Here is a 26,622-nt window from a genome sequence, read left to right on the forward strand (position 1 = left end):
GGCCGTGTTGTCACTGCTTCTCAGTGCTGACACGACGCGTTTCTGCGCTGAATGTTTTCTCTGGTGGAACATTCCTCTCCATGCATGCCGCACCTCTGTGTGTCAACTCGCCAACGTCGTGGTTAACTCCCTGTGCATGATGTCTCATTTGGACCCCGGGTGTTCAAACCCAGATATGCAACATTTCTGTTGGAGATCCCCTCCCCCCCCCCCCCCCCCCCCCCCCCCTCAGGTTGGCAGCTCACCTGAGTCTGAGCTGAGCAGCGTCACTACGGCCCCTACAGACAGAGTGTGTGGGGGGGGGAGGGGGCCTCAGGCCATGATGCAGAGAATGATGGTGTATTAATGCATCCTGCATATTTATTTGAATGTGAAGAAGTTGCATATTTTAGCTTTAAAAAGTTACATTCTCATTTTCATCTAAAGTTTTGACGTAAACCACTGGAATATATATGAAAAGTTTGGTTCAGTTTATTTAAAGGTTCGGTTCAATCAAATTGTAAAAAAAATTAGATGGAAATTGCTTTTGAGATATTTGCTTTTACTTGATTACAGTAGAGGTAAATAGATGTCGGAAACTTCTACCAAACATCCACAGCAAACTCCTCTTTTCAAAAACTGTATCCTTGTTCTTCTGGATTAACTGTAGAACAGTCAGCTCTTTTAGGGACTATTACTTATTCCAATTTAAATTCCATTACCCTCCGTTACGGTGGAGGTAGAAATTGAGACACTGACTTTAATCTGGAAAACTAAGGCAAATAGGACAATAGCAGCAAATATAAATGTAGTTCTCTGAAGTAAATAATAAACTAGAAGCAAATCCGTTTACCAGGCTTGATACTACTGGAGGTGTTTTGGTTGAACTGACCCTTTAACGTTCCAGCAGCTACCATTATGCACTGCACCTCTAGGTGAAACTGAAGACCATGTTACCTGCTGTATGTTACTGTGCTACCAGGGTTAACCCATCACTGCAACTCAGAGCTATAGTTGGCTTATTTCTTTATAAGTCTAATATATAATATGAATAACACCTTGACACATTGAACCTGTTCCCTCACAGCATGTTGCTTTGCTCCTTTTCCTGTTTGTCCAAGTGTGTCTTCATCGGGTTCGGGGGTGTGTGGCAGGAGTGTGTTTGACTTATCTCGTCTTTTGAGGAGTCTCGTTTTGCTTCTGACTCTTAACTGGTATCTAGATGTTCTTCACTAACATCAGCTTTGTTTTGTATTAGATATGACTTTGGTTTTTGAAGCTTTGGGAAAGATGTTGCAGGAATAAAAAAAGGAAAATTGGAAAAAAACGTATGTGGTCTCTGTACTGATGTCAAGTGAAATTAATAAAAACATGTCAAAGGACTCTGCATCTGTTCATTTGTCTCTGGGCAAAGGGCACTGGAGGGCATCTATAAAACAAGACTGTATTTTCCCAGCTTGCCAGCAGTGTGGGAGGATGGGGGATTTAAAAAATGCATCCAGATGAAATATCCAAAACAAGAAGATTTGACTTGGAAGGCAGCTGTCTGTTATGGTGTTTGGGTGGAGAGGGGATTATAGTTTCTAATTTTAGACCAAGCTAGCATACTACAACCATTAAGGGGTAATAAACACATGAATACCTCCAACACATATCCCCTTTGAAGCCTATGTGGTGTTACGTAATAGAATCAAAGCCACATTTGTATAAATGCTGAAATAAAGCTGCTGTGTTACAGATGAACATACAGTGCATTGTGGGTATAGCAATGCTGAGCCCTGCTCTCCATACATGGACATTAGCTTCAACATAGCAGTTGAAGGTTCTGGACATTCAAATCAAAGCAACAAACCTCTAGAAGTGCATGTAACTGGATTATAAAACCTGAAGACAGATAAAAAACGAGGCACGCTGGAGGACAATAAACTGGATCATGATAGTTGGCTAAAATCCTTTAATCCTGAATTAAGTAGAGGCCAGCTAGGCCATTTTCCTGTGGAGTTTGTATTTTTTCTCCCTGTGCCTGCGGCGGTTTTCTGTCTTCCTCTAGTCCTAAACCCACACGTCGGTCCCGTCAGACTGGCGACATGTATAGAGTTTAACCCACCTCTCATCCGATTTCCACTGGGATCGGCTCCAGCCCCACATGACCCTCATAGGAGAAGTGGTTTGATAACGGATAGATGATCTGTTTCTGTAAAGCTGTGACAACCATGGAGGTTCCACAGTTAAGTCACTGGATGTCAATTAACCGACTCATTTCAGCAGGTTAAGACATGACCCTATAGTTCAATGAAATCCTCAGTGACTCTGTGAAGCAGTTACTGTATCTGTGAGCAGATCTGATTTACTGCCAGTTGCAGGCTGTTGCACTGAGGATCCTGTTAAATCTAATCACGGTTTGATTTGCTGTGGTGAAAGCTTTCCTCTGACATCTTCTTGTTCTGTGGCAGCAGATTAAGGTCCTCCGTACAGCGAGGTCTGTTATAAACTGCACAAATAACCACCTGCACTGGGAGGTTGAAGCCCCAACTCCAATGAACCTGCTTAATGTGCAAGTTATCTCAGATGGACTGTATTTCTATAGCCTTTTTCTAGTCTTACCAACCACTCAAAGCTCTTAACACTATAAGTCTCAGCCACCCAAAGCATTTTAATGCATTATATGAGCAGAATTATTATTTAGTATAGGTTGTTGTATCTATGTGCCATAGGACACGTTTTACCTATATAAATACTATATACAATTAATCATTAACGTACATTGTTTTTGTCTTTTCTCTTGTGCACTGTGAAAGACAGGCACCATGAGCAGGAAGCTGTATGAAAACTATTCAACATCATAGCTTGAGCGGCTGAATAGTTGATGGTACGCTGTAAATAAGCAAAGAGCGTCACAGTGTTGAGTCTTTATTCAAAAGTCATGGAGGCATGGAGATGTCACATGTTGGCCATGTACAGATGAAGGGTGAGAAGACAAAGTCAAATTGAAGAAAAATGAGAAGCTGATCATTCACAGTATAAACACACGTACACACAAGCAAAAAGTTTGATCTCATTTTCAATTGCTTTACCATTCACTGTTTGTTCATTTTAAATAATTAAGTGCTATGTCAGATTTCTACCAGAGCGATGTGTGGGATGGAAAGTCATAGTTTGTCTGCTGTCAGAGCGTTGCAGGGAGTTTGTTAAGAGCTTTTGTACCAGAGCGTAATTTCTGATCATTCTTCAAAAATGTAACTATTGAGATTTTGTGTGTCATTCACATTTCTGTCCGACAGAGTGATAGGGCCACTGTAAAGAAAGAAAAGGAGATTTGTATGTTAAGTCCCAAAAATTTTGAAAATGTTGAATTGTCGTCATAATCTGAGAGAAATTAGATTATTCTGAATTCAAGAGACAGGGGTGACAGTATATCTTTATAAAGTGATAATTTTACATAAACATCATACTTAGATTTCATATATTCTCTGTGAATAGACTTGGTAGTATTAACATTTGCATATTTTACTTTCCTGACAGACCAGGATATGTTTTGATAAAAATGTATTCAATTTATAATTTGAATTGTAACTTGCATGATGAAATATTTTTTGCTGAAAAATCATCTTCAGCTTTTTACTCAAAATATTTGAATTTTTCTTATTTTCCAGATTCCTTATTCTTCTTATGTGGGTTAGGGTTAGGTTTTAAATTCCTTCAAGTTACAACTTTGATCTCCGGAAATTATAACTTTATTTTGGCCCTAATACCTGTACAACCCAAAGCAGACACATGTATTTATCTATGTTCACATGTCACCAGCTGACATGTTCTTAAAGGATCACCGATGAAATGGTCGTTGATGAAAACAGAATCCCTGAGTTACATTTCCTGGTGACATTTTATGGCAGACTATTCTTTCGCACACACTCTTAGTTCAACTCCTTTTTTTTGCATAAACTTTGTACAATGAATGAAAAAAATTAAGCAGTACCAAAGCTGGAGTAGACTTTTCAAAGTGAAGCCCAGCAGGCTGTCCTCCAGCCGTTTACAAACATTGTTGAAATCTTGAATGAAGTAGAAAAACTGGACATAGTTACAAACATTTTTGTAGAAACCAGGGTGCATAAAAGTGCTTGTATAAAGGAAAAATAATTCAAATTTTTCATATAAGTATTTACATATTCTTTTTTTTGTGCAGCTTTTGGCTAACATGAGTTGTGGATGCTGAAAAGGATGCAGGTCGACGTAGCAACAATGCAAAATGACAGAGAGATAACATATCTCATTAGAATGGATGAGAGAGAGGAGGATATCTCCTCCACTGTAAACAAGGAATTAAATACATTACATTAAGGAGATCGAAACTCATTGACCGCACGCTGGCATTCATTGTCTTCAGCAATAACATCAAACACAGTCTCATTCTATTAGCTGTACAAAAGGAAAGCTGGGGTTTAGTACATATTTTAGGGCAAAGTGCTGTGTTGTCTTCAGACACATTATCATCAAACTAATTCAACCCGGCCTTGCCCAAGGTTCTGTTTCTAAGTTCCTGAGAACATAAGACTCTGGCCCCTACCAGAAAAAAGCCAGACCTGAACACATGGTTCAGAGAGGAAACATGATGACAGGCATTTAAAACTAGAAGTCCAGGGACCCATTCGGTGTTGAAAGTATAGGAAGAGGCAAGAAGGAGTTTGAACGTCTAAAGCCCCATTTTCAGTATTAGACCCTGGTCAAACCAGATCAGCAAATATGATGTGTGTGTCCCTGTGAAACATGTAAATGTTTTTTTGTATTTATATACCACTTTTCGAATCTTGATGACCACTCATCGCACTTTACAGTACATTTTTACATTCACCCATTCATACAGTGACACTATTAGCAGCACTTTCTTGTTCTATGAGGGGCAATTCGGGGTTCAGCATCTTGCCGGAGACACTTCGGCATGCAGATGGGGAAGACTGGGGATTGAACGACCGACCTTCAAGTTGGAGGACGACCGCTCTACCCCTCAGTCACAGCCGCCCCATGTGGTGCTGACAACATAAAGTAACCACTCGTGAAGCTAGCTTGTAACTACTGAGCTGACAGGAACATGCTAGCACTAGCAGCCACATGTGAGTGAAACGGTTTTGAAGCCATGCCGTTAAAATTTCATAGGAACAAATTTTCTCTGGTATCACACTGGGAAGTGGTTAAATACATGCCATGCGAATACAGTGAATGCCTCTGTTGTGGAGCTTTAGGATCCGGCAGGGGATTATTTGAAAGAAGAAGGTCCAACACAGCTACTATGTTAGCTTGCATTCCAGCTCTCCGTTACCTCAAAGGTCAATAATGTCATGACCATTTGTTTTTTGGTCAGTGGAACATATTTGGATGTCAAAGGTTCTGTGAGAGATTCCACTGAACACAACAATTTATGCTGTGAAATCATAAAAGTTGGTCTGACTGGGCCCTTAACTGGGGATCCCATTCAGAATTAAATTAATATAAGTATTCCTTAAAAACACATTCTACAGAGTATGCCATCTGTGCAGTTCCATGTTGTATTTGCCCACATTAAAGCGGACTGATGATGATCTGATTAAACGGATGTGTGTGTGTGTGTGTGTCTGTGAGCATATACATATTATATATGTATAAGACCCCTTGGTATTCCAATACACATAGTATAGTTTCAGGATAGCATTAACTACTGGGTCAGTATTGTTATCTATGGTAACAATGGTATCACTTGTTAAAAAGGATTAGGATTTGACAGACATATCTGTAAAGCTCAGATTTTGTGCATCCATGCAAATGTGCAGTTCCTAAACAATCCCATGAGGTCCTTGTGTAATACTGGTCTCGTGCAAATAAGGCTTTAGTTTCAAATGAGTGTCTGGACTTTGAGTTTTTCAGGCCATGACATTTTAGGTTGTCTCATTCCCTTTGCAGCAGTTGCAATCTGCAGCTTCGCCTACAAAAGTACTCTCAGATTTAGAATTCTTGTGTCTCTCAACCTGGGTCTTAATCTCATATTTCTGACCATTGAGACAGCTAGTCACCTGATTGTATAGATTTGGTAACAAAGTTAAAGAAGACAAGGAGCGGGAATAGGACAGTAAGACCATGTTTGATCTGAATGTCCCTGTAACAAAGATAATGAAGGGCTGTTTCTGGACATGGGACTGCTGAGGAGCAACGGACAGAAGCCCTTTTTAAGTGCCAAAGTGTACTGGAGTTGGAGCCAGCTCTGTGTGCCCGTGGTCCGGGGAGGAGAAGCAGTCATCAGAGTGGGTGAAGTGCAAGGCGATCTGGTTGTAGCTCAGCATAGCCTGCTGCTTCTCCTCTGGGCTGTAGTCCAGAGAGTGGGGGTGCACCTGCTGGATGTGCCTCTTGATGGTGCTGACCTTTAACGTGGCCAGAGTGGCTCCGCACACTATGCAGATCAGCCCGTGTCTCCTGCAGTCGTAGTCCATCAGGTATTCCATCCGCCAACGCACCTGGTAGTTCCTCCTCTGGTCCTTCCCGGGGTAATGGCTGTGACGAGAAGGTGTGGCTGCGGTGCCGCTATCCTTAACTTTCACCCTTCGTCCACTCACACCTTCCTCCTTCTTCACTGTCTTACTGGGTGTCGTGAAGTCTGGGCAGGGGTCCTCACATGTCTCTCCTGTAGTAGCTTCTCTAAGGTTGATTTCTGCAAAATGAAAAGTGAAACTATTCATTCTTGTCTATTTCCTCTGCCAAAACCTTTTAACATTCAAAGCTGCTCTTCCTACAAGTTTCTATGTAATATTGTGTCTTAAAGCGGTAGTATATGAAGATGTGTTTGTTTTACCACGCTCCATCACCAATGAGACTAGCACACACTATATTTATCCTATTTTATCCCATCAAATTATAAACTTTAGGTTATAACAAGTGATTTGATATAAATTAAGAAGTTGATGTTAACGTAAGAGTTGTGACTCATAGATGCATGGAACCCTGGGTCGATCTGCACTATGAACCAGCTGATGGCTCGGTTAGGAATCAGCTGACTGAAGCTGCTACTTCTGCACACAGTGTCTTCAAAAGGTCATAAAAGTTGAAAGGTCGGAGCCAGATTAGCGACAGTAATGTTGGTGTAGCTATGTCAGCGAGTTCATCTCAAAGAATCTAAAGGCTCACATGATAAATTCAATGTAATGTTTATCTCCACTGCAATAGTTCCATCAGTCATGGGCCGACGCCCTACTCTCACTTTTTTATTCATTAGTTTATTCCACTCACTGTTTTTATACTGTGAAGCTTCTTTTAGTGTAAGTCATCACTCCTGAAGATCTAAAATGCCCTGTCCATAACTTAAGTATCACTTCTTTGAAGAAAAACACAATAGCCAAATAAAAGTGACCTTAAGCCCAGAACTGTGAAAATATTGTAATGTTCTTCGCACCTCTGGTTTGAGACAACTTGTAGCTCCTGTTCTTATCAAAACAAGTAAACATTGGATCAAGGGAACTAAATTAAAGTGTACTCTAATGTAAAGCTCGAAATGTGACGTCTGTGCAGGAGGTGTTGTTTTTTACACTAACTTGATAACTACAGCGCAAAAGCAATTGGAAATGATGAGTGTGGAGAGGTGAGTCTGCCTTAAATGTGTTGTTGTGCTAGTTCAATAGGTTCAGTGGAAATGAAATGTATAATAACTTGATCAAGTAAAGAAATAAACATTTGGGATTATTCATTTAAAAGCAGAACAAAACTGAGCAGATCAGAAAAGAGGGATGATACAGGAATGAAGCCCTGTCTCTGGTGAAAACAAGTACTCTCTTTTAAGCTGACCGTTTGTTAATATTGGAGAATATTCTGTTTCATAGTGACATGTAACATTGGCAGCTCACCATCTTGAGTTTCCATGTCGTCACTAGAATAATCTTTGGTCCAGGCAGCAGCCATGGCTTCCCTTTCTTGTCGGCTGAGGGTTGTGGTCTCAGGGTGACATTCCTTTATGTGGCGCCGGAAGCTGCTGACCTTGGTTTCGTGCAGGACCTGAGAACACACCATGCAGAACGTGTCCTGGCCCTGAGGCCCATAGGCTACCAGGTAGTCGAGGCGGAGCCGCCATGGGTCGCCCCCAGGCAGCCGCCTCTTCCTGGGCTGATGAAGGGGCTGGGATCCCTGTTGCGGAGCTCCTACGCCGCCGTCCTCACCAATGAGACACGTTTCCTGAGTTAAAGTGCCATCACTTTCTGGGTACAAGTCAGTGTTAATCTGGATGGCCTCCGCATCCTGAGCAAATAGGTCCATGCCTTCTTCTTTGGTGCTGGGCTCTGATTTGATTGAGTTTTCTGAATCTTCTGTTGTGGAGCAGAGAAACATATCATGTGATATATTAAGCACATACAAATATGTTTTTTTTTCTGTCTACAGTACACATGAGGTTTTGGAACTGTAAAACTCATGGAAAGAGCCTAAATAATCCAAATAATCATTCAGGAGCATAATAATGAAACACACTCAGGAACTGTGGTTGGGAGGCAGTGTTGTAAGATTCAAGAGGGGGACAGGATGTCCAGGATGCTTGGCTCATTATGTTATCTAGATAACATACAGATAAGCAGTCATAAAAATGGTTGTGTGGGTTTGTTCTTGTGATATCGATACATTTCAAAGTTCAGACAGATTAAGGCCCAATCCCATTTCAACCATTCTCCCGACCCCTACCCGGGGCTTATCGAGGGTTATCTTCCCTTTTGAATTGGAACAGCCCTTCAAGAAGTCGACACGTCAACAATAGTCACCGATGTAAACAGATGTGACAAAAAGTTTGACCGGGGATGTCGTTCTTATAACATTGATGGGATCTTAACTAAACCAATGCTATTGCTTGCAGTTACTAAAATGACAAACCTATAAGATCTTTGCTAATGCAAGTGAATCAATGACGTTGGAAATTGAAAAGCTTGGATGCTCGTCATTATTTGACATATAAATCAAAAGTACACAGCTTCTGGCTGCTAGCAGTGGTTTTTAGGCAACCCTCCGAGGAGGCTTTGTTATAAGAGGAGCAGTTCAGTTCGAGGGCATCGTGTATCTTCGTGGAAATATAGGATTATCATGCAGCAAAGACGAGCACTACACTTGGCCCTATCCCTCCCTCCGAACAGGTATTGGGACAGCTGTCCCCTACATGGGAACCCACAGAACAGAGGGGTACGGCCAAGGGCCTAAATGGGATTGGCCGTAAATGATGACATAAATTTTTCAAAATGTTTCCACATTTTGTGTTTGAGTGCATGCAGTGTTGAACTGTCTGTTCTCACCATGAGTCTGAGCCCAGGCCTGAAGGATGCAGTGCTTCTCCTCTGAGCTGTAAACCAGGGAGTTAGGGTGGGTGTCAAGCACATGGCTCTTGATGTGGTCAAGGTGAAGGGAGGGTAGCTCTCCTCCGCACACCATGCACATTAGCCGGCCAGCCTCTGCTTCGTACTCCATCAGGAACTCCTGACGGAACCAAGCGTGCAGTGAGTCATTCAGGTAGCGCTCCAAAGTTTGAGCTGATGGTCCGGACAGATCCTGCTCATCCTCCTCCTGGGTCTGTGGGACTTCAACCTCTTCAGATTTGGGAGACAGACTGAGAGCTTGTTGTGGCTGCTCATGGGGAGTCACAGGATCCAGGAGATCTGCAAGGAATCAAGAAGAGCGGGAGCTCGTATTTCAAAAACCGAAAAATAGGTTCTTGCTGATACTACCATCGGGGAGTAGAAATGTCCTGTTAAAAAATTACATAATTCATTTGACTGTTTTTGAACAGTATTACATTCAAAGCTTTGAAGAATTATAATATTTACATTTGTGAGCTTCTTCCTGTGCTAAACTAACTTACTGTTACTTATCATGATCTATAAATGATTTACTAATCATGTCTTAATCTTTGTTTTTACATTTCAAAAAAGAATAAATTAAGAAGAGGAATCAACAATGCCTGCAGTAGCAGGAGGTGTGGGGATGGCAACAAAGGGCCTGAAAGAAACTCATGTTATGGTCATGCTTTCAAGTCGGCTATGAAACCTATTTTTCATGTATGCAGGTAATTAGAGTCTCTTATCAGCTTTTTACAAGTACATGTGCATGACTAAAGAAGTGATGCAATGTCTGACTGAGAATATCAGTTAAATAACTAATCTAATTCAGTAAAAAGTAGCATGAATTACATGAAAACATAAATATGAATCTCTGTGTTCGGTACAGAGATGGAGTCAGGATGGGGTTAGCCTAGCTTAGCATATAGACTGGAAGCAGGGGGACACAGCTAGCCTCTTCAAAAATACATCTGGCAACACCTCTAAAGCTCACAGATCAACTAATGTATTCCACACAGACTTTGTTTTCATTTTTGGATGAACTCTACCTTGATTTTAAAAAAAGGTTTCCAACAGTGAGTGTTGTGTGTCATTTCAGAGTTAAAATGCATGTGAATAATGAACACTTCTCCTCTGTTTTTCATTTCATCGAAATGTCAAAAGCTTTTCCCTGGCTACATGTCACAACAGGCAATAATTCAAAAATATACAGCTTCTCAAATATATCCAACATTTTTACCAGTCATGCCCAGGCAGAGTCCTCCCTTCTCCGTTTACTGACACATCATTCGTGAATTATTACATCATTGTCTCCTCCTCTCACTTGGAGCCAAAACACAAAGTAATACTGCCACCAAGTGTGAGATCTACAACACTTCTAGCCAATCCTATCAGAGCAGAGTCCTACCCACCAGCAGCATGTTGGCCTGAGTCCAGCTGCTCTTCTTCTTCCTGTGGTAAAGGTCCAGCAGCAGAGCTGTACGATCTCTGACTCCCCCCCAGGCTCAGGTGGCTCTCCCAGCCCGAGCGGATCACCTCCTTGTCGGCAGCACTCCACAGCAGGGAGTCTGGGTGCTTCTGTCTTATGTGTCTCTTTATGGTGCTGAGCTTCAGAGTGGCCAGTGAGCTGCCGCACACCATGCAGATCATCCCATGCCGCTGGGGGTCAAAGTCCATCAGGTACTCACTACGCCAGTACTCGTGGTAGTAGCGGCGGTGGTCCCGACCTGGGATACGGCTGAGGCCTGGGCGCGAGGCCCTCTGCACCCTAGGTTTTCGTCCAGAGGGCCCAGGGGCCAGGGAGAGGAGCAAGGGATGGTCAGGACCCTCCGTGATGCTCCAGTAGCTGGTACCTGGAGATGTGACAGCTGTAACCATGTCAGCCCCTGATTCCTCCTCACCATGGCCATTGGCAAGACCATCCTCTTCTAGCAGGAACAAGAGAGAACACAAATAAAACCTTATAAGTTGCAACTTCACACAAGTATGGTAAATATACCTTTAGTATGGTTGAGCAATCATGTTTTCTAATAGGCAACATTCTTTTGGGGGTTCTTGAGCTCGAAGGCTAAAAAACATGTATTGTTTTATAATAATAAAAAAAATCAATGACACAGAGAAGGACTGTATCTAATGTCGATCTGGCTGATCCCCAATCATTTTCATGATATCAGTACTGAAGCAGATGGATCAAGAGTGTGGAGAGAAAATGCTGATGGATCTGGTTATGGACCTTCAAGTTATTTTTATACTATTGCACTACAATATCACACAGTGACAGACCATCGAGTTATAAATTATTCAATTCTATGTTATTTGTATAGAGACAAATCATAGAATACATGATCTCAAAGCACTTTACGTATTAAGTGTTAATACCTTTAAATTGTGGAGAAACACTTTTCACAATAACTGGAAGAAACCAATATGAGCAGATGACGGACTAATTGGAATATGTCACCTGCTAAATAACAAGAAGAATCAGTAGAGATGAGTTACACTATGCAACCAGTAACGTCCTAAAGTCTGTTACAGGCAGTTCAGTGTGTCTATCTGACACTGGAACCTGTATGTGTTCAAATGTGGAACTACTGCTCATTGTGCATGTAAACTCTGTGCATCAACATGTGTCTCTGCTCTCACACACAGATACCTCTTGATTTAAATTGACAGAGGAATTGTACATATTGTCATTATATCTCCATTATATGTGATGACATCACATTGCTCTTAATGTACCTCAGCTTGCTTATATGGCTTAAACAGCCTCTGGTTGTCTTTTACCATAAAGGTGAAGGGATCATTATTATTTATTATAACATCATTATTCCTGCAGCCCCTTTGATCCAAGCAGCCATATTGAGTTGTCTATTGGCCGCTAGGGGGCAGCAGAGTGTGTGTCCGCCTGCCTGCGTGCTGTTGAGCCTTTGTTTATAGGAGCCACAGAGACAGAGGGGCCATGCTGCTCTCTGGCATTGTCCCTGACACAGAGTAACTGGCTGCGGGACAATGGCCGTGGCCCTGACAGCCACACAGACCCACTCAGCAACAATAACGACACTGGTTTTCTCCCCTTTACCTCCCAGCTCACTCTCTTCTGGCGTCGCTTCCTCCTCTCCGCTTATTATTAATGAGAGCAGCTCAGTCTGCTCGGCGCACCGGGGCTCGGGCTCCCGTCCCCCGCTCTCTGCCTCTTCCATCACCGGGCCTCTTTAAACCCGGGCTCGTCTTCCTTCCTTCCGTCCCTGTAGCGCGGCGCCGACTTGTCACGCTCGCGACAACAACATGTTCGCGGCAGCAACGCGCTCACCCCGCTCGACACGCATCTGTCCGCCGTAACGAGCCGAGGAGCCCGTGCTCTGCGATGTCCCCCCCACGCGCCCCCCGCACGCACGGGAGCCAAGTTAACTTTTCATACAACCACACCGGCAGGTATTCAGGTATTCCTCCGCGAACGCAGCGCGCTCCTCCGGCCTGTCTGTGGGGAAGCGCCGCGGCGCAGGCCGACACTCATGTATTTTAAGGCTCCTGCTTGTCTTCAGGGTGGGGAGCCGGACTAGGGGCCCCTGGGGCTCCTTAAGGGGCTCCTGGGTAAATTTAAAGAGACAGTAGCAGCGTCGACAATGCACCCCCCACCCCCCTGTGCGTGTGCGTGAGTGTATACGTGTGTGCGCGGGGTGGGGGGCAGCGAGGCAGCAGGCGCTAATACAGATAAGCTGCTAATACTAATGCTGTTGTTCTCACAAAATCATGCGGTGAGAGGAGGCTTGCTGCGGGGAAGCATCGGTTAACACACGAGGCGGGGCCTGGTTGAATCAGGGCCCCACAAGCTCCGCCGGCTCATAATGTTTAGTGCGTGAGCTCCGGCATTTTTATCAAACCCTGTTCATAAACACAGTGTAGGTCTATAGTACACAACAAGCAGGGATGTTATACAGCAGGGATCAAAATGCTGCTTCGGTCTGAGTCGCAGTTAAAACCGGGACATGGTTCACTTTATTCTCACAGGAGACAAAGAAAACCAAATAATGGGCCCGAACACATGTGAGATCGGTGGAGCAATCTGGCAGTTAGAGGATGAATAATTCATACATTGTTGATCAACCCGTTAATCAACGTTTTATCTCTAATTATAGATTCAGTTTCATATGCAGTGGCATCTATTGTAATTGAATCATTAATTCTTCTTCTATTGTTGGGTGTTGGCCCCATTTCTAAAATCCGCCCATCCAAAAATAAACACAATGATATATTTAAATAAACCTCGTCCAAACATCAGAGCACCTGTGTTGATAAATGGAAAAAAAAGAAGCTCAATCTCACTAATAACAATATTAATGTTGAAATTTAAAAAAAATAATAAAATGGATTTGTATTTGTCCCTCTCCTGGTCTCTAGAACTGCTACAAACCATCTGCTCTAAACACCCTCCTCTACGCGCGTTGATTACAGTTTGATTGTGTTATTCAGAGCAAAAGCTAAACTGAACCTAACCCTGAAGCTTCTGCATTTAAAAAACATACACACATCAATTGAGGTCATCTGCAGAAAAAGCCAATAAATCAATGGACCTTTGTCCAGCTGTTCCAGGCAGGGCCATGTTAGATATAATAGAAAATACATTGAGATTTTTTTAACTCGGGTTTTTGAATTTATTCTCCTAAAATCAGGCTTCACCGAAATAATGAGACATATATATATATATATATATATATATATATATATATAAGCTGAGGGTTTGACTGTGGTGAAATCATTTTAATGTCTGTGGGTCTGATCATAGAAGGGGGGGGGGGGGGGGGGGGCGTTGTACGCTACTATACGGTTCACTCACACACGCGCACACGCACGCACACACACAGAGAGAGCGAGCATCCAGGTCCCACATCCTGGTACTTTCGGAGCGTTGTCAAGGCAGCCCAGAGCTCGGCAGGCAGGCGGAAAGTAGCTGCAGTGTCCTGGCACTAAAAATATCTGTGTCCAAAAACTGTCCCGGAAAGTTATGTGTAACAGAAAGGTAACTGATATGCATGTTTTTCTTCCACACGCCTTCAAGCGGCCTGCTCTCCCGCGGCAGTGCTCGGCTTCTCGTGTCTTTTCGACAGGCAGTAGACTCAGGCAGTCCGTGTGGACAGGAGGAGGAAGAGCCTGTCCATTGTGCCGCCTCGGAGACACTGCGCCGTATGCGCCATTTGCGCGCAAACGCGGTCATTTCTTCGGGCGAATTTCTGTCTCTAACATCGATTGTGCTTCCGCCGGGTCGATTGGCCGTGCTAGTGATCGAACAGAGCCGGAGCTACGGGTAAAAATGGCCCTCGACAGCTAGAATTAGTGCTAGAGAGGGACAGGTTTAAAGGGACAGTGTCACTCCGCTTCCGTCCTGCTTCCTGTACCCTCCACATTTTCAATACGCGACGTGTCGGGGTCACAGGTGCAGGGCGGTGAAAATGCTTCGTGTTTTTGTGTTGGGATGCCACATTTATAGACGTTAACACCTTGAGAGACGTTGTCTGTCTCACGTGGACCTCGCGCACCGTGCACTGTGTTGTGACAGTGCAATGGGCGTCTCGGTGCTCCTGCATTGTCTTCCTTTGCATTGGCTCCGTGTGTGGAAAATGGGGACACTCGCTATGTTGTGACACCCAAAGTGATGTTTGGTCAGCAAGGAGGAAAGTTTCAAAAAGAGCATGTGGAAGGTCCCAGATCTTCAGGGTGAATGTATCACTGATCTAACTTACGATTCACATTGGATGTTTTCGTAGGTGATGTTTTGCATTTTGAACATGGGATATCAGTAATCTGTAGCCTTATGTTGAGAATGAATACCATGTGAAAAGAGGTTTAATCTCATTCTAGCACCTGGTTTGCTTAAATTGGATGATTGCAATGGATATATAATTGTCACATGAAATATAACAAATTGATAGTTTACTCCTCCTGGACACTATTCACAAAACTGAGCATTAAACCATTTAATAAGGGACTTATCGGGCTATTACATTGAATTACATTATATTGTACAGCTATACCCAAAAAAGAGACCGGTCTGTGTATAGTTGAAGTAACATCTCTTTGGGAGTGTCGGGAAACACAAGATATAATTTATGGCTGAGCTGTTGTATTTGAGTGGTTTGTACAGGTGTCCCTAATAAAGTGGAAACTAGCAAATATAGTAATTTTGCATTAAACTTGTTTGATGCATGCTTGTCTCACACTTTTATTGTAAAATGTAACAAAGAGCTTTTTTCTGTTCCTCAGGACACCTGCAGACTGATGTGATGTCTGAGACATTTGGCAGCTGCTCAGTGGAGGAAAACCACCCACAGCAGCATCATATGGGAGGACATCGTGTGAGTAAATGGCAGTGAAGGAGTCTGGTCTGAATCAGTGTGACAAGGGAAGAACCAACCAGTACTGTTGGATGAGAACTGATGAGCTGTCCAAGCTGGCAACAGCATGCCAACTGCAAAAGATAAAGGTGGTTCCGCGTCCCACCGCCACCAGCCTGCCTCAGAATACGATGATGCCACCCTGGCCCAAAAGAGAGAATACTGGAGAACCAAGAAACGAGAGCAGAGGGCTCGTCTGTCACAGCGAAGAGGGAGGCCATCACAAGACAGTCGAGGGAAAAAGCTCCTCCACCTAAATACCACTGCAGTGGTGAATTCCACTTTATCTGGCATCTTAGCTGATCCCTCTTCTCCTGTGCAGAGTAATGATGAGTCATATAAAACACCCAATGTCTCCCCAGCATCCCATAGTGCAAATGCAGTGGGAGAAGGTTCATTTGAAACCCCTGAAAACCCAAAGCCGAAGTGGTTCCACACAATGAAACTCGACAAGGTCTTGCCTCAGTTCCCAGCATCATGTTCCATCTCAGCCAAAGCGGCTAGGGGCAACACAACCGCGCTGAAATGCCGAGCAGCGAGGGGGGCTGTGAACAGAGCCATTACCTCACCCACACCTAGTGGAACCCAGCTGGACTCCAGTTCCTCAGTGCCTCCAGTCAGAGTGACCAGAATTACCAATGGCAGCTCTGCCCAAACAACATCTCAGCCACGTGTGTCTATGCAGGGCACATCAGTCCTAAACATGCAACACAGACACCATGTTGCTTCACGCAGTCAGCCCAGACTCTCCCCTACAAATGTGACCATGGGTAGGATTATTGTGTCCTCTCCATGTGCCCCCATCTCCATAAAAACCGAGGGTAAAGAAGAGAACACAACACCTCAGAGTGGAACAAAGAGTGCCTTGGTCACCACACAGAGAGCTAAAGGTGTTGGCAACTCGCAACCTTCCATCGAGTCCGAGGAGGAGAGAGCAGCCAGACGCAGAGAGCATTGGCGGATCAAAAAGCGAGAGCAGAGAGCAAAGCTGGCAGCTCAGATAGCTAAAGCCAGAGATAGGACACAAGCCACAGAGATGATGGTACAGAGGCAAATGGCACAAAGAGCAGGACTCATGGGTCCCACAGCACGTCAGAATCTTCCATCTCAGTCGTTTTCGAGAAGAGCGGGTCCTACTCAGGCCAAAGCCACGTTCAGGCCGGCCAAAAAGAGAAATGATAAACTGAAAATTGCGGCAGCGAGTTTGACCACAGTTAACCTGCAGATCAAAGTGCAGAATCCACATGAGACCAGGACAGCACCAACAGCAATTTCTCGGAGGAAATCAGGGGAAACGCTAAGAAGGTTTCCAAGTTACGCACATCTTTCCAATGTTACCCGAGGGATCGTGCGATGTAAAACACCCAGACAGAGGTTAATTGAAGCTCAGAGGAGTTTGATGATTCAAAGAAACATGAGATGTAAGTCCCCGCTGCTTGCTTCAGTCTTTGGTACCAGAAATATGCCCAGGATCGACCCCAATGACACACCTGAGCAGATTATAGAAAAACGGCGAGAGTACTGGCGGATTAAAAAGCGGGAACAGCGAGCTAAGTTGTCCATGGAGGTGAGGGATCGATTAAAGGAGAGGGACTCTCTGATGCGAAGAGTGAAACGCTACCAGAACATCCTAGAGGAGATGAGGAAAGCCAGAGCGCTCACACAATCAGCGGGAAGCACTCTGACACACGCCTCGGAGACCATTGGCGGGTTCATCAAAGAGGATGGGACAGTGACCATTAAAATCCCCCAGGTTTCCACATGTCACGACACTGCAGCTCATCAAAGTGAAGAAGAACTTCATGTTCAAAGTTCCAGTAATACCCACGTTACCCAGCCTCAACATTCGCCTTATACGAGTCGAAGAGGTGTAACCCCTGTTAGAATTAACCATCCCTTCTGCCCAGCTCAGGTGAAAGTCTCTTTTCCTCTTTCTGGAAAGTCAGTCAACAAACTTCCAAAACTACTGTCTGCCAGACCAAGGACTCCACGTGAAAGCACAACTGTACCTAATTCTCACTCGTCATCTGCTCAAGCTGTAGGGCAGCTCACACTCACTCATCCTCAAAAGGCCATTTCTGGAGGATCGACGGCAGGGTCCAGCTGTGTCATGAAAATGGCCGTTTCAAGTAGTGCAGCATCACTGGCTCTATCTCTGGATCCAGCACTAACACAGGAAGAGAGAATGGTAAAGAAGAGGGAGTACTGGAGAATAAAGAAACGTGAGCAGCGAGCAGCCCGTGCTGCGCGACTGAAGCAGGGTGTCCTACAAATGAGGGCTAACGCAGCCTTACAGAGGAGAAGGGCCCAGAAGCAAGTAGCCTTGAACTCTGCACCACTGAGCAAACGTCTCTCTAACCTAACAGGAAACACACAACCTCCCCCAGATAACAGTGTGCCCGTTACACCAAATGCTAATGAGATAAAACAAGAGACCGAGCCTGTGCCAGCAGTTGCCCTAAATTCTCAACCGGAACAAGCCATCTGTCCAGATATCAAACGCCCAACCTCCTTACCACTGCCATCAGCACCTCCAGCACCCCAGCCGGAGTCTGATCCAGCTCTGGCTGCAGACAGTCAGGCCACCACTCTGCGAGCCGTGGCCTCTATGAAGAAGCTCCTGGAAGAATCACTTAGCACAGTGAGGGACTGTAAAAGTCCGCGGACTGACATGAAAATGGAGACAACAGAAGAGGCCTCAGAGCAAGAGCTGAAGCCAAATTTACCTCAGCTCTTTTTTGAAGAGGATGAGGTGGCTCCTCTGGCTGCTAACCTGACGTTGCAGATAAAGAGCTGGCAGCCAGACACTGAGGCCCTGGCACACTCACGTTCACCGAGCCCTCATTTAAAAAACTCACCACAAATTAGTGAGACACCCTCACCTATTCCTACCTCCAGTGATGCACCTATGCTTCCCACCTGTGAACATGCCTCCCAAACCTCTCCCACATTCACTTTAAACCCCTACAAGGAAGACCCCGATGGTCCATCCTCACCTCACAGAACCCAGAGGCTTCTCACCAGAAAGAAGGGCCATGAAGACTGCCGCTCCCCAGAGCCGCCAGAGCTACATCAACTACCCATCGATGAGCTGCACCAACAGCAAGAACCGGGTGATCAACAGTGTGAGACACAAGAACAGTTCGAAAACAGCATGTCGCCAGCAGCACGAAGATATCACAGTGTGTGGACTGAGCAGGTCGGCTTGACCAGCCTGCAGCGGAAGAGGGAGTACTGGAAGCTGATGAAGCGGCAGCAGAGGGCCAGGTCAAAGGCCAGGCAGAAGGAGAGGCAGGGAGGACTGAGCAGTCGGCTAACCCAGGTGAAGGTAAAGCATTTTATTTAGATTCTGCTAGATTGTGTTGCAGTGTAGCAAATGTTACTGCAACAAGGAGCAAATAATCAACATTTTTTATTTCTACTGGCCTCTGATGTAGCATAAACAAGAATGTACGCTGAAGGAGTTGATCGTCTGCTGCATGTTTTAAAGCTGTGGTCTATTGAAGTTACTTTCGAAATAGTTTTACTTATTTGACCATCCTTTCGTAAACTTATCTGTTTTTCTTGTCAGTCACCTTGCAAGTAGCGAGCCGGAGGAGAGACATCAATTTTTTAAGAGAAAAAACTTTACGTTTAGTTTCTGGCGTATTTGCTGTACGCTAAAGGTATCTGATGCTCACCTGAATGTTATGGGAAAACTACTTTTGGCTCATCTCCCCATAGCGGTTCCATGCAATCTGTGTATCAAGGCTTACTATATTCCTCTAAACGTAACATCGATTTTTTTCGGCTTCTGTCCATCACTGAATAATGGTCTCAAAAGACAGACCCTTGCTCTTTATATCGACGATGCCACAGATGTATCACTTGATGAGAGAATAAAGTTCAGGGCTCACAGGCATGACCAGAATGCTCTCCAAATAAAACCTGAATGACACTGCAAACCTTCCTCTGGTATTTGTCATTTTAACAGTTCAATTTGAACTGATTGCTTGGTATTTACATTTTTTTGTTAATGTTTTATTGTTGTGTTTCAGGCTCAAGGTTTTGGTGTCTTCAACAATGTTAAGCGTGGAAATCCTCATGTAAAACCAGCTCTCAGATCCAGGTCATCGATTGACTCGCTTACGGCAGTGTCCAGCCTCCCTGCTCTCAGCCCTACAACATGTCGTGCTGAGCGGTCACCGCACACGGCCCAGGTGAAGTTGCCTGTCCTCAGTGTCTCCTGTTCTCCCAGAAGTGAGCAGAACAACATAGACGTTGGACCTTCACATATCATGTCAAACTGTCTCGACGCTTCTGAGAATCCGCAGCAAGCCATGCCACGTTCTCAAATGTCTATGTCGTCAAGTTCGGATGTAGACTCAGCACCCCGCCTTCCTACTCTGACGCCTCCAGACAACCCACTGTCCAGCATCAACCTGCAAACCATTGAACCCCATGTTGAAACGTCTGATCCCACCCTCAGTGCAATAAAAATCCCTTCTCAACTTCATAGCCCCTCACATTCGATGCATTCTCCCTCTAAGCTGGTACCTGTAAGCACCATGGCTCCACCTAAACCCATCCCTGGGGAGTCTCAGGAGGACTTTCTGAGGAGGAAGCGAGAGTACTGGAGGATAAAAAAGAAGGAGCAGCGGGCCAGGAAGGCCATCCAGGACAAGGGAGCCCCCACAAAGAGAGCTGCCCACTGGAGGCCCATCCTACCTGCACAGGATCCACCAACACAGGTAGGAGCTACACAGATATACAAAAGACTCGTTCTGTGGCTCACACGCTCTGCACATCACGGGTTACACGCTCAATGACAGCTAGATGATAAAGGTGTGAGGCAGTCGGTTTGTGAGTTAAATGTTTATTTTCGGTTCCAGAATATAAACCTTAATGACAGTAAGGAAATAAAAGAGAGATAGGGAGACAGTGAAAACAGTTCAGAATAGATATAAAAGCACAACTTAACAGAAACCAGACCGTAGCTTTATTTGATCTGTACTTTATAATGGTCATTAAACCAGTCAGCATTATATAGTGTCCCCACACATAGTGGAAGTGGTCACAGACTGGTTACTTTGTGTACTGATTAATTACTCTAGTGGAAAAAAATATAAATATATCGTTTTTTGGTACATCTTATGGTGCAATGCAAATATATCTAACTAAATCTGAGGTCATTCAGTATAATCATTCTTCATCTTTAGTCAGCCTTTAACAAAGGGAGTCGAATACAATTTGACAAATTAAAATCAATGGAGGCAGACATATTGTGACTTTAAGTCATTAAGATAATTAAGATTAAGATCCTGAGAGGGACATAAGAGTTAACAGTAACCTAAGAAGTAATACATTTCAGCAGGTGAGTCGGATGGTTTTAAAACAGAGCTTCTAACAAACAGAGGGAGAAATTATCCCAATATATAAATACATCAGAACTATTATAGGTTCATTTTAATTTAAAGATCCTTTGATAGCAGACATAAAACCTGCCAGTGTTGATGCTTTTGCTGCTTAATCCTATCACTGCAGACCAGAATGAGAAAAGAAAAAACTAAATAAAACCTAAAGCCTACGATGTACTTTATTAAAAAATGAGTATAAATCAACATGTCAGTCAGACTGAGCTCTTCACCTGCCTCTCTCCTCTCTGCTTTTGCAGCAGAAACACTGACATAACTTTAAACTTTGTTTATCTGTAACACATGCTCATCATAGTTTGTTCATCATCAGACTAAAAAGAGAAATACTCAATAATACCTTAAAGTATTTCTGCTTATTTATCTTATCTTATTCATAGACTTATCTTTAACTTTATACTTTTAAGTTAGAGAATCATACCCACTGTTTCTTTTCCTTTCTAGCAATGTGATCATCCTTGATGTTTCACTGTATAAAGTCCCTTTTGGATGTCAATGTTTCTGACTCTACTCGCAGACCCTCATTGTTATTCTCATACTTATTAAGAGCTTTATTCATGGTTCTGAAGTGGCAGATTATAATGAACTAGTCTGGGCTCGTAGCTGGATATAAAAACATAGAGTTTACCAAGACAGCCTCATAGTCCAGGTTATCAAGGACTGCAGAATGCGGATAAGGAAAAGATGCGGTGGGTATGTTGAACTTTCTTTGGAATACAGGCCCCTTAGCTGTGTGTCTCAAAACTCAAGCCAGGATAACCCAGGTGACCTCTGTAGAGCCGTGCCAAAGTTCCTCCAAAGTTACAGAAAAGAGATTTCAACAAGCTGAAGAGTCCTAGGATGTTTTAGTCCATTTTGCTTCGGAAGTTTCCCAACTGAGTGAAATTACCCAGAAGTTGTTCAGCGACCGCCATAATAAGAGCTGTTCCAATTTTCTAAATGATAAGGAAAGGAGCTTCAATGCTTCCTAACTTAGCTCCTTTGGCATAGGAAACACTGGACCATCCTTTATGAAAGAAAAGGAGAAAATGCCGTCCCATAATTCTTTGGCAGCAATTTTTGAAGCGACACAATCTCGTAGTTCCACCAGGACAGACCCACATAAATATAAAAGAAAACAGAACAGATGTTTTTGACCTGTGACAAGATGTCTAGGCAGGAGTCATAGGCATATTGAATTCATAGTTAACAATATATATATATATATATATATATCATAATCAGAACATAATATATAAATATCATCATTAAAGTCATTTCAATCCCTGAATTGCACAAAATAATTTTCTCTAATTATGTAAGGATTTCTCAACTAATATTCCTCATGCTATTAGTTTAACATTTCAATCCTGTTAGGTATTTTTATGTTTATAAAAATCTATTTTGTTTCTTCCTGTGAGTAACTGATGGTTTAATGTTCTCCCTACATGAACTAAAAACCTCTGACCAGGATTCCTGTTTAGGACTGGACACTTTGCTCAAACTGTATTTGCACAGCACAGTTTGTTTCTCTACTGTAGAGTCTGTGTGTATCTAAACGCAGAGTGCAAGGGGAGTCAGATTTCCTCTGCACTGTGGTGTTCCTTTCCTAACTCTTCAGGGTTTCTCCTTCACATCTTTCCTTGACCTACTGACATTTTCTGCCGGGGTCGAGGAAAAGTGGTTTGGAAGGGGGATTATTTTGACTGTCTGACCACAGCCCTTGTATGAATTTTAAAGTCCTGAGCTAGCCTACACAAAAACTATATTGAAGCGCACAGCAATTTCAACAACTACAAAAAGATGTAATATGAAAAAAGTTTGCTCAGCCTCCTGCTATTTCTGTCTCTTTTGCTTATTATATTTGCAAGTTTTATTATGCTCATTGGCTTATCTAATGCCTCGCTTTAGTAAATGACAGATATAGGCTTATAGTTTAAAGGCAGGAAGTGTTCATTGATAAGTTTTAATAAACAAGTCGTGAATTGAGGATACAACACAGCAAGAAGTAAAAACAGAATTGGGAATTATTTGGTAAAGTGCGAACGTATTCTAACTCTGTTTATATTCTTCTCGGTAGGATTCTGGTCAGTGGTTGAGCTCCTCTGATGAGTCAGAGCATCTAATGAGGTGGGTGATGTGCTTTGTTTCCCTTTGGTATATCTGCTACTGGCTCCATGTAGGATGGTGATTAATAGATATGTTCTCCTCCTGTCACAGCACTTCAGTGGACACTGACCAGGAATCATTTCAGTTCCCAAATTACACAGCATCAGTGGAAGGTGGAGTATTAATGCTGTCACATTATACGTAAAGAATTAACTTTACAAAGGCAAAGCTAGCACAAAACTCACTCTCCTTTCACTGTCTCTGCAGACGACCCAGAGCTGCTGTACACTGACTATGAGAACCACAGCAGTGAGGAAGGTTCTATCTCGGACAGCGTGTGGAGGTGCAGCTACCTCATGGACTACGACCCACTCAACCAGCTGCTGGTGTGCATGGTGTGTGGGGAGCTGCAGTACTCCCACAGCCTGGAGGGCGTAAGGGCCCACATCGAGGACGCCCATCCCGACACCCTGACACTAGAAGCCGGGGAGAGACAGCGAATTCTGGAGGCCTGGGACGAGCAGGTGTCCCGGCGGGAACGCTTCTTCACCAGTCAGCTCCAGCAGCAGAGCGGTACATCATGACCTCAGAGAGAAGACATGTAGAGAGTGCAAGGTAGCTATTCATGTATTGTTCATCTACTGTATACACATGGTTGTTCAAGTAGTGAAAGAGCCCAGCTCCAAAAATGTTGTTGCGCACGCTGAGTAAAATATCTAAACAACCACTGGTCACATAACAATTACATGGTTTGGATATTTCCGTGAGACTATGTAACTTTTGTAAAAACAAAAACACAAAACAATCCCTTTTTAAAATGAAAAGGTGTTTTCATGAAGGAGATGTTCAATCTCCGGCTGAATACAGGCAGTGGTTTTATTTATGCTTTAGATGGATAATCTACCTAAGTCCCAGATGTCTGTCTATCTGCCTGTGGAACGCATATCTCGTTTGGTGTTATTTGGATATGTGATGTGTTCAAACTTTATGAAAATTGAATAAACAGGCAATCAGCACTCTGTGGCAGTCAGTGTGTTTGTCCGCAGGCGCTGCCCTCCAGCTGGATTACAGAGCTTTTACTTTGAAAGTTGTGAATTTGGGTCTGATGATTTGTGTAGATGCTTAACACACCTCTTTTTTTCTGTTTTGCAGAATAAAGCAGGAAGTGATTAAAAGAGAACGTGTCCTGCAGGAGTCAACTGAAGATCGTGGACCCGGAGAGAAGCCCCACTCATGCGTTGTCTTCGTTAATTTTTTTATTTTTTTTTCAATCAATCTGTTTACCTTCATAGAAAGTCACCTTGAAAAGAATGCTGCTCTTGCCCTGACAGCAGCTTTACCTCATTGTCCCACCAGGATTGTAATATTGTTTCTTCAGTATTGACACTTTTATACTGAAGCTGCCACAACTGAGATTTTGTTACAATATTTAAAATAATCAATAGAGAAGTCCAACATGCTGGGGAGCACAGTCTCTGTGCTAATATTGACTAAATGCATCCTGGACCTACTCTAAAATAGACAAAGACAAAAATTGACATTGATTTTAAATTTCTTTGAATTGGGATCCACTTATTTAAAATCCCCAGTTATTTCAATGCCTGCCACAAACTATAAATCCAATCTGATGGATTAGATATAACTAGCAGTGGGTATAGATTTGTCTGAGCAAACCCTAGGAAAAAACTCCACATTGTTTTAGATGTGGGCTGTTCTATCATAGGTATTTTTAAATTCTAAAGTTCCAGATATTTTTGTAATCCCACTGTGCTTAATGCATTGCTTAAGCCAAACCCTTGAGTATATAATTTGTATGCACATTGTGCTACTCAGCTCAACTTCCCTTCCTACACGACACTAACACAAGCATGATGAGGTGATGGCAAGTGTTGCGACAAAATGTTAGATTTAAAGATCCAGGATTTCAGGCCTGTGGCATAATAACAGGTGAAAAGTACGATTTTTGTTTCCCCTCCTAAGGTCTGCTTACATTACGTTCCTTTATTTATCCAGCAGACACAAAGCAGCAGTAGTCACATATGGGCTACTGGTCAGAATATAGAAGGCTGCAGCAGTAAAACCCTGAGGGTAATGAATTAAGTCAGGGTGGCCTTTACTGCTTTTGCAACTTTTTATTTTTAAGAAGATGATTGGATTTCTTTTGTCCAAAAGTTACATGGACTTGCTTTAGAGTCAGACCAATGATGAGTCACCAGAGGGTTCAGCGACTACCTAACGATTCAATGACAACCAAGGGATATGAGACAGCTAACAAATAGAAACAAGGTGTATATCAGACATTGAACAGATACATGAAATGGTAGAAAATATAAAGGTGCAGTGTCAGGTTTAGAAGGATGTGTTTGTAATAGCTGTTGTCTGAGTCATATCAGAGCTATTATCAAACTATAGATATTTATAGTAGATTATTCAGTAAATTTAGATTTAAACCCAGTGTCAGACAGCTATCAGAAAATGTGTCTACACACATACAGCACAAGAATCAAACACTTTATACTGTAGTGTAGTTGTATGAACTGATAGTTGCTATCAGATTTGGGATTCAGGTCTGAGACCCTTTATGATTTACTAAATTGTCATATGGGCATCAGGAACTATTCCACATGTTTTTGTATGTGGTAGCACCATGTTGTTCAAACCCGAAACTTTACACATGTTCCTGACGACTGTTTTGTATCGAGACAACTTTTTAAATAGTACATTTCTCGCCTCTTTAAAAAGACGCTCCTGCTGTTCATACCAGCCTCACCATGTGTAAAGTTCTCTGCACTGTAAATACATGAAAAAAACTAAAGTGGTTATAAGATGCCAAATTTTTCTTTGACTTTGTGCAACTTAATTTATTATTTATTGAATCGTCTCTATATTATTGATGATGCATTATTCATAACCATAGGTAGTTTCATGTTAGAGAAGCTTCTCATTTGTGAGTATTGAGGATCAAAAGGCTTTCCTGCATGAGTAGTACATGGATGAAGAGTTGTGTACCAGAGATGAGCTCTGGAAATCATTCCCATGTTTTCTTTGTATGATTGTTATGTAGAGAAATATGCTGAAAAAAAAAATCTGTTTGAGCACAAGGCTGCGGAAGTCAGTTCTGCTTTGAGGAGCTGCCTGCACAGCCACAACACTGTAAATAGCTGGAAGTGACCAAGCTAATTTACCTTCTGAGAATGTAATTCTGACTTGTTTACCAGTTCAAAGGGAATGTTTCAATGCCTTTTAAGTAATAAACCTTTTCTACCTTTGGGTTGGTTCATCAATATATTTTTTTCCGCGTATCAGGTCAAACATGCCTTCGTCGTGGCCATATACAACTGATTGGACGTCAAATGGGACAGAACTTATTTGGTCCCAACTCACTTCACACAACAGTGTGGAACAGTGAGATCTGACAGTGCACACTAAAGATCA

The 26,622-nt window shown here is 43.1% G+C and overlaps 2 protein-coding genes across 4 annotated transcripts; one reads left to right on the forward strand and one right to left on the reverse strand.

Annotated features, from left to right (window-relative positions):
* Positions 1-2,876: 2,876 nt before the first annotated feature.
* On the reverse strand, positions 2,877-12,599 carry zfta (zinc finger translocation associated). The gene is made up of 5 exons (XM_053416574.1): positions 12,379-12,599; positions 10,712-11,227; positions 9,261-9,620; positions 7,839-8,294; positions 2,877-6,652 (listed from the first exon to the last, which is right to left on the reverse strand). Exons 1-5 carry the CDS (start codon positions 12,497-12,499, stop codon positions 6,174-6,176), a joined length of 1,932 nt encoding a protein of 643 aa, XP_053272549.1. The 5' UTR covers positions 12,500-12,599; the 3' UTR covers positions 2,877-6,173.
* Positions 12,600-14,160: 1,561 nt separating this feature from the next.
* On the forward strand, positions 14,161-26,455 carry si:dkey-28a3.2 (uncharacterized). Of its 3 annotated transcripts, none has more exons than XM_053416102.1 (7): positions 14,161-14,316; positions 15,558-19,016; positions 19,726-20,418; positions 23,159-23,208; positions 23,299-23,360; positions 23,455-23,802; positions 24,340-26,455. In XM_053416102.1, the coding sequence occupies exons 2-6, from the start codon at positions 15,756-15,758 to the stop codon at positions 23,769-23,771; spliced, it is 4,383 nt and encodes a 1,460-aa protein (XP_053272077.1). In that variant the 5' UTR covers positions 14,161-14,316; positions 15,558-15,755; the 3' UTR covers positions 23,772-23,802; positions 24,340-26,455. The 3 variants fall into 3 exon arrangements, with proteins under 3 accessions (XP_053272077.1, XP_053272080.1, XP_053272078.1); XM_053416105.1 differs by having other exon boundaries at positions 15,558-19,010; XM_053416103.1 differs by lacking the exon at positions 14,161-14,316 and adding an exon at positions 14,408-14,601.
* The last annotated feature ends 167 nt before the right edge of the window (positions 26,456-26,622 follow it).

The sequence above is a fragment of the Pleuronectes platessa genome, chromosome 23, assembly GCF_947347685.1.
Source record: "Pleuronectes platessa chromosome 23, fPlePla1.1, whole genome shotgun sequence".
In the NCBI taxonomy this organism is placed as follows: domain Eukaryota; kingdom Metazoa; phylum Chordata; class Actinopteri; order Pleuronectiformes; family Pleuronectidae; genus Pleuronectes; species Pleuronectes platessa.